Genomic DNA, 8,838 nt, shown 5'->3' with positions numbered 1-8,838 from the left:
AACTCAGCCAATGAGAAACCATCACCACCTGAACTCTCGCTTTTCTCCTATGGACTTTCCTTCAAAACAACTAGTCCTAATTTCCTTTTTCTCTATAAAATAACGTTCCTCTCCCTTGTTTGTTGGACTTGCCTATGGTCCACCATAGCAGGTGCATCCTAAATTGCAATTCTTTGGCTATTCCTGAGTAAACTTTATTTTGCTGGTAAAATAATTGGCTGTTTTATTTTGAAGGTTGACATGTGTGACAGGTAATTGTTGGTTTCTCTCTCCAACAGCCATTTTCCTTTTTCCTAACAAAACCACAGTCTTGTTCAGGTATGGGCGACCACTTGCTTAACAGATCCCTCCCCTGCCTTAGTGAGTAAGTGTTGGTTACTCCAAATCATTCAGTGATTCTGTCCCCCTTGCCAGGGATTGGTTTAGAAGGCATGTTCATGTGATGCAACCCAGGACGGTAAGACAAAAAAGGCAGTCCACTCGGGTGCTTTTGTAAGGTTTTACTAACTCTCAAAAGGAAAAAAAAAAAAGGCACTAGATGAGAATCATCGCTTCCTACTTTTGGATGTTGCAAATGAGAACCACTATTTGGGGCCAGAGCAGTCATCTTGTAATCATGAGGGGAAAACCAAAAGAATCATATGGAACCCTTGCAAATGTTGCACTTCTGAATTAATCAGTGTTGGAATAACCTGTTCTGGATTTCTGTTATGAGAGGTAAAGAATTCAATATGTTCGTTATGATTTAAAATGCCTTCATGTATTTTTACCAAAACAATCTGATTACCCTGACCCTCTCCACAAGACTCTCTGGAGGAAGGTACACCAGAGAAAAGCAAAGCTGACCAAGTGGATGTCTCTTCCTTCAAAGCAAAGCTCCAAACGCCGTCTTCTAGTAAGACGTTCCTGATCATGGAAAAAGCAGCAGCTGGTTAGGAGTGACGTTATTCTTAACAAGGTTTGAGACTTGAACAGTCTCCACAAAAGACAAGGGTTTCTAATATTTCTTCATCACTAGGGGCTGAAGGAAACCCTGCACCTTGCCAACTTAAAGAAAGCTACTTTATACCCTGGAGCACAGTGCCTATCAAGGAGGAATTCCAAGGGTCCTACAAGTTAGTCAACAAATGTTTTCTAAGTAGCTGTGTACTCTGTTCCTATGTAAGAACAACAGATCACCCAAAGTAAACCCACTATTAGACAATCTCAATGCTACAATTTTTCATCCCTACATCTTCTTCACCAACCAATTCTCTAAAGCAATTTGCTTTCTCCGTCTTTCATGAGGACTAAGCTATCCAACTAACTACAGCGCTTGCCTTTATTCGGTACTGAAATACCCTAGAAGACTTAAGTGAGGTTTGTCTTCAGCATGTATACACACCACCCTTGGAAAGCCACTGGTAGTATACTGTCTTGGAAATTCATATAACCTTTAAAATTTCTAACAAGCACTGGCATTTTTCATATTTGTAGTGCTCTTTTTGATTACTAATTTACATTAAAACAGCTTCCTGATGATTCTTCAATTTCTATTATATTTACTACTTATGTTAGCTTCGTATTGCTGCTGTTATAAATCACCACAAAATTAGTGGCTTAAAACAACACAAATTTATTATCTTACAGTTCTGTAGGTCAGAAGGTCCTAAAATCAAGGTGTCATTAGGGATGCGTTCCTTCTCAGGCTGTAGGGGAGACTGTTTCCTTACCTTTTCTAGCTCCTAGAGGCCACCTGCATTCCTTGGCTTATGGCTTCATCCTCCAACTTCAAACAGCAGAAGAGCCTCTTCCAGTCTCTCTCTGACCTTCTGCCTCCCTCTTATAAGGACCTTTGTGATTACACTGGGCCCCCTAGGATAATCCAGCATAATCTCCCCATCTCAAGACCCTTAATTTAATCACATCTGCAAGGCCTCTTTTGCCATGTAACATATTCACAGGTTCCTGGGATTAGGCCTTGGATATCTTTGGGGCCATTATTCAGTCTACCACACTACTACTTCTATTATTACTACCACTGGCTAAAATTCTATTGTATACCATGAGCCAGGCACTGTGCTAACCGCTTTACATTCTTTATCTCAGTTAGTCCACAAGCTGCAAAGTAACTTTCTCAGATAGGCTTTTGACTAAGCCATTGCTTTCTGATAAATTATAATAATCCATCACAAAATCAAGTAATGATAATTCACAGAATCTGCATTCCTGCTTCTATCTAGCACTGACTTTTATAGGCCTACATGTTAATAATAAATAAGACTACAAATTTTATTTTTGAAAAATGTAGCCATATGGATAGAAATTTGCATTTAGGAGAAATTTAGCTACATGTGAGAGTGGCTGGAACTAAGGCTTGTAGTCACTGGTTCAGTTAGCTTAGATCATTGAGACCAAGGCTAATTAGAGTTACAGGTGCTACGCCTAAGTGGAACAGTTCACTGCAAGGAGTTTAGAAATTAATTAATTAAACCCTTGACCAAGATACTATGAAATGCAAAACTTCAAGTAGGGCCTTTGTGAGAAAAGTGTGGGTTAATGCCCCAAATCCACCACTACTATTCAAAAACTAATTTATAAACTGATGATTGCACAAGAATTTCATATTAGCATTGAACAGTCCAGCATTATCATATAGTTAAGTCACATCTGTTTACTCTTGCCACTCAAACCTGTGAGATGCAGCCCTTAATGTCCTGGGGACACTGAAGTGCCGCTGACGTATCTGAACAGAAGGCCCACCAAGTAAAATATGGCACCTAAGACTTGCTAAGTATTACAACGTTAGAGGCTCTTGAACACTGGGCTGAGCCTCTTAGCTGTCTGATTTGATTAAGGCTATTTTAAGATTGGATATAATTAAGGAGATATACATAGTTATAAAAACTTGAATATAGAAACAATCTAGCCCAGTGGTTTCCAGCCTGCTGGCTATAAACTCTAGCAGCATATGGGAGTTACTGTAAGAGCTCAGTGATCCGAGCACCAAATGTTGTCTGTAGACTAAGTATGTCCTACACATCAAATGTAGATATTGTTGTGATGAGTAATACAAACTTATTTAAAAGGATCACTGAATTCGTAGCAGCTTTGGTCATTTTGCTAATCATTAGGTACTTAAATACAATTAAGGCTGTGAAATTCTGACATCCTCAACTGTGGTTGGGCATCTCTGCTTTAGCTTGGAAAACTTAGCAAAGTGTTCATGAAACATTTCTATCACAAAAACACTTCTTTCATCTAAGATAAAAACTTTAAGAGTTGCCACCTGACAGTTCTATTCAGAAGTTAGTCTCCCAAAAGATATGCTGAGTGAGTTGAGCAATAAAATAAGGCTAACTAATAATGCTGATGAAAGCTTTCGATAGCATCTTTCTCTTTCTATGATGCTAGATTATGAGTAAGGTTAGCAAGGTAAAGAAGGTAAAAAGTACTGTTTCATTGCATTTTTTAACTTGCCTGCAGAAAGACTAACTAAATCAATAAACAAGATAGGTCTGTTTTTAAAACTCGACACTATCTTTTCTAAGGAAAATCTACCTGGTTTTAATTTGTAAATAAATACAATCAGTTTGTACAACACTTTACAAAAATTTTTGCATTGTAGGGTCTCAAAGTTGGAACAGCCTTATTTATAGCATTTTTTAAAAAAACCCTCCATTTCAAACATGAGAAAACTAACCACATGAAAGGTTAAATCATTTGTCCAAGATTATAGAAATAGAAGAGCTTAAGTTATTTTAAAAAATCGCAACAGCAACAAGTGATGTGGATTAGACTTTAGAACAGCGCTATACAAAATTTTCTAAATGGATTTTGACTGATCCCAATTAAGGAAAACCAGAAACATTTTGCGGTTATCCTCCCTTCCTTAGATGGAGGAGGAAAAAACCCCTCTAATTTAAACTGACTGCATGGTACTGGTTTGAGTGTTGAATACATTCTCTTTTTTAGTCATTTTCAGACCTAGTATAATAAAAATTCCTTTCTAACGATCAGCATTTCAGGCCCTAATGATTATTGTTATATCTAAGTAATCAGTTACTAAAATAAACAGGTTTGCAGCAAAAGGCACAGAGTTGGGTTTTAGAACTTATAATTACAAAGGTTTCCAATATTTATAAAATTGTACACATTAAAAAAACCCCTTTCTGTCTACAGGATTGTATGACAATAGAGTATCTTGGGGAGTTTGCAGATTCTCCCTGGAAATCTTAACCAAAGTTTAAGAGTAAGCTCTAGTTTTCTCAAATGGTGTAAATTACAGCTGTGCCGGGAGGGAGGAGGATTTACTGAATGCTTTTCAGTATGCTTTAAATCCAGGGAACCATTACAAAATTTAGACTGACTCCATAGTTCTTGCTTAGTTAAAATAACATACAATACTATGTGGAAACTTAAAAATTATTACACTGGGGGGAAAGTACTGTCAGATGCTCATGTTTAACATTCATATGACTTTAAGTTGCTGAAAGCTAAGGTGCTTGAGAGCTGACAAGATTTCTACGATTCCTTTTTATATTTCCTCCAGCATCTGTTGAAGGGGACAACCTGCTCATATTTTTCACTATAGCTGTTTGCTGATATAAAACTTGTCCCTTTCCTCCAAATACTTACCTGCAAAATATCCACTCTTTTCTTATGACTTACAGTCAACCGCTAGATAATGTACTTTCTTGATGATTCCAGGAGCACAAAAATTTAAGCAGGTTCTCGTTAGGGCTGTTCACTCGTCATTCACTCACATTCATTCAACCAACCAACCAACCTTTACAGAGCATCCACTATGTGTTGAATTGTTATCTTAAATGAAACCAAAACAACAACAAAAAGTTTTAAAGAATTACTAGAACTTTTATTTTTGCTTAGTTTTATTAAAAAAATAAATATGTCATAAAGCTTTTTTTTCCTTTAGAGAGAAAAAAAGACCAAGTTTCATAAAATCAAATAAGCAATGGTAAGGTGTCTTAACTTGAAAAAGATTGGGATTCACTGGTTTACAAGTTATAATTGAGGAAAGAACAATGGTAACGGCCACAGCTGGCCATCTCATGCCAATGGCAGCAAACAAGATCAACTAGGGCAAAATAAATAACGTGTGGAAGCCCTGGTGAGTGCTTGAACACACTGATTCACTGAGACGTCAGGATAGATAGATCTTGCTTCAAACAACGCAGAAGTTCCTGAAAAGTTTGTGTAAATGAAATAACCACAAACATACTAGGAGGGCTTGGCATCTGAGGGAATTCTGTGGTGAACTCTTTTGTGAACAACCACTTCCGCTTTTGTAAATCCAGGTATCTGCTTTGCTTAAGGCGAAGTATACCTAGCTGCTACCTGTCTGAACAAAGGTATCAGCATGTTCACCTAACACTGCTCCAGCTGCGCCAGTGGCACAATTTCCAAGTTTGTGTTTCTGTTAAGTAAGTAGTGTAAAATACAGAGCCAGCCAGGGAACCCAGCTGCATCTGGCAAAGCAGGCATAGGAATGGGATTACCGCTTTTAACAATATGTCCAAGTCAACAAATACTTTTGAGAGTCTACTTGTGCAAAGCACGGTAATAAACCTTATGAATTCGGTTACAGATGTACTTCCTTTCTCTAAAACCTTCACTCAGGACCTAGCTCTGGAACCCTAAAATAAAGTAATACTTCTAATCCTCAAGACTGGCTTTCACCAGATGAGCTGCCCAACTCCTTCAAATTGGAGTGGATGATAATGCAAGAGACTGAGTTTCCCAAGGCTGAAGTTTAACAACACGAGAATCACATTTCATGTAAGTAGTTAGTGAAAAATTTTGCTGGTGACAAATGGTTCTTTTTGTTTTTTACTTCCTCTAAACAGAACTCTGAATTCTCAAATTCTGCAGAACAAAGCCATGGATGCTTTCTGGGTGGGTGATACATTTCAGTCCTGCTGATAGAAATAAAAATATCTGGGGCCGGCCTGGTGGCGCAGCGGTTAAGTTCGCACGTTCCACTTCTCCAGTGGCCCAGGGTTCGCCAGTTCGGATCCCGGGTGCGGACATGGCACCGCTTGGCAAACACCATGCTGTGGTAGGCATCCCACGTATAACATAGAGGAAGATGGGCATGGATGTTAGCTCTGGGCCAGTCTTCCTCAGCAAAAAGAGGAAGATTGGCAGTAGTTAGCTCAGGGCTGATCTTCCTCAAAAAAACAAACAAAAAAAACAGAAAAATATCTTTCCACCCACCAGAATTTCATGGACTTATCCTCCACCACAGCAGCGGTGCTTTGAACAGGGCATAAGTACAGTGGTACCAGTTCCAGTCAGTTTTATCACTGTAATCAATGGAATCCTCCCTTTGCTCACAGCCTCCATTTCATTTGGGCCAAACTTCTACCAGGCCTAAGTCACATTTAATTAGTTAGGCTGTTCAGTTTATTTTTTTTTAAATGCTTCTAATAACATTGCTGCCCATATGTACATGTGTGAATGAAAAGAGTAAGCAATCTGTAGTCTTTTCCACACTGAGTACACTAACAACAATTAGTAAACAATTAAAGAATAAGTGGTCATTTTAAAACTTGTGTATTTCTTAAAAAAAAATTTCATTTTCTAGCACTTAAAAAAATGGGCCTTAAAAGTGCTCTATTAATGTCCAATGCTGTTCCCCACTCTGTCCCACCCATCCAAAACCTGCTACAAATGCTGGATTGAGTTCATATCAAATAATTTAGCAGTACCAAGATTTTTCAAATAGAAACAGTGTTACTGACTTCTTCATATTGGATAACAAAATAAGGGTAACTCTGGTCATCGTTAAAAATGACAAAAATCTGAGGCTCAAAGAAATTATCCACACACGAGTCATACAGGTCACTGGTGACACTGCCAGGATTGACTGGAGGGGGCCTCCTCATGCCATGACTGCCCATCGTGTACCTGCCAGTTAGCACTTTGGCCAGAAACATGAAATGGACTCCTTTGGAGGACTTCTTAGAAAAGTTGTGAGAATAGCTTGCCTTCTTTGCAAAATAACTGCCTTGTCCAAACATTGTAGCATGCTTTCCACAGACTCGGGGGTCAAAGTTGTGCTTGCAGATTCCATCTACCACATCCTGGGATGTTCCATGAAATAAATGTCTCTCATTTATTATTCTGTCACGGCCAAACATTTTCCTGTTCATATATTCCTTTTTCCTAAGGCAAAGAGTGGACAGGGAATTTAGAAGAGGGAAGGTATAGATCAATTTAACAGGGAGGAGGTAGTCATAAACTTCTCTTTATGGTTTCAGTGGGGAGGAAATGTTAAAGCAACTATCACGGGCAAAATGCCATCAAAGATCATACTAAAAGTTTAAACCTATCTTTTCCACTGCAGACAAGAAATGCCCCTTTTTCCTTTTCTCCTCTACCAACTGCTCACTTGCTTTCTCTTTCATTTCAAATCTAGTTCTCACATCTTACCTTCTCAGGATGCCTTCCTTGTCTAATCCCACCAACCTGAGTGTCTCGAGTCTGAGATTCCTCAAACCCACATGTATTCCTTTTGCACTACGTTAGTGAGTTTGCTGACTTGAGAGGCAGCATAGTAAAGTGATTAAGAGCATACCTCTGGTGCAGGACTGCCTGGGTCCAAATTCCAGCACCATTAGCTTATTAGCTGTATGACCTGTGCTACATTACCAAACTTTCCTGTGACTTAGTTTCCTCTCTGTAAAATGGAGACTGTAATAATCCTACTTATAGGTCTGTTATGAGGATATGTAAGTTACATGAAAAAAAATACAAACCTACTAAGTTCCACACAAGTCTTTACCATTATGTTCTGCGTTTGTCATTAGGTACATTAAGAAAAGGCTCTCTTGAACTTTATTCATACTGCTCACTCACCTTTTATATTTCTCCCAGAGAAACTGGTTTTGGACTCTCAATATTTGCAAAATTCTATATTTAAACTCAGGCACAGTCTTATGAAAAAGATTATAAATGATTCGATAACTTTTGTCCTCTGCAGAAACAGGCACTTGGATGAAGTCCTGAGAGGGATGCATATAAACCCAAGTTTCAGGGTAAAAGTTTGCTGAGGTGACCCCATCTGGGCAGATGATTTGTGATGATGAGGTTGCTTCAAGAGGTGGAGGAGCCTGTGTGGGAACACCACCAAGTGTCCTAGAAAAGACAGGAAGGAACGTCAATGTAAGACATTCAGAAGTAAATACATTTCACATTATATTGCTCTAGAGCAGTATCTAATATTATAACTTGTATAGTTTAAATGCTGGTTTAAAAAACAATATAGAAAATACTACCTGTTAAAGAAAAAAATCCTAGAGCAAATACGGCCTATACCGGGATAACCTATCATTGGCTTCCTCCTGGCCTTCTCCTTGTGGAGAAAACTCTGGAATGTACTGCTGTAAGGCAAGCAAGCAAGAGCCAATTTATAAATAACTTCACTTTTTGAATCCTGGACTCCTCTTTTGCCTATAGGGTTAAAGAAACTGTTTCAAGGGAGCAACAATAATTTATACGCGTTCTTCAAACTCTGCTGTACTAAGCAGAAAACATGTCATTACTAAAAGCTATTTGGGGTAGGGGGTGCAGAGTGAGGGGAGACAAAGTGAGGTAGGTGGGAAAGAGGGAGCTTACAGGGTGGAGATATAAAATATTAAAAATAAAAAAGCTTATGCTTTAATTTTTGTATAAAAACAAAAATCATGGAGTAGGTATTGAAAGCTAACAATTGGCATTTGCTTCTTTTTTAGTATCACATGCAACAACAAAACCACAACACAATTCCAATTTCATAGTTTTAGGTGTGCTTAAGATGGACCTAATTACTTTAAGCTCCAGACACCAGAATGCATA

At 38.4% G+C, this 8,838-nt stretch overlaps 1 protein-coding gene across 1 annotated transcript in view; it reads right to left on the bottom strand.

Annotated features, from left to right (window-relative positions):
• Nucleotides 1–4,833: 4,833 nt before the first annotated feature.
• TIPARP (TCDD inducible poly(ADP-ribose) polymerase) overlaps nucleotides 4,834–8,838 on the bottom strand; it is a 29,746-nt gene continuing 25,741 nt past the window's right edge. The window contains exons 5-6 of the mRNA XM_023623182.2: nucleotides 7,861–8,139; nucleotides 4,834–7,167 (exon numbers count right to left, since the gene is read on the bottom strand). Coding sequence (XP_023478950.1) covers nucleotides 6,720–7,167; nucleotides 7,861–8,139 — 727 coding nt within the window. The 3' untranslated portion in view covers nucleotides 4,834–6,719. The remainder of the gene's footprint in view (nucleotides 7,168–7,860; nucleotides 8,140–8,838) is intronic.

Source organism: Equus caballus, chromosome 19 (genome assembly GCF_041296265.1).
Source record: "Equus caballus isolate H_3958 breed thoroughbred chromosome 19, TB-T2T, whole genome shotgun sequence".
NCBI classification, from domain to species: Eukaryota; Metazoa; Chordata; class Mammalia; order Perissodactyla; family Equidae; genus Equus; species Equus caballus.
Note: the sequence above shows the minus strand (reverse complement) of the source record. Positions and strands in the feature narration are given on the sequence as shown.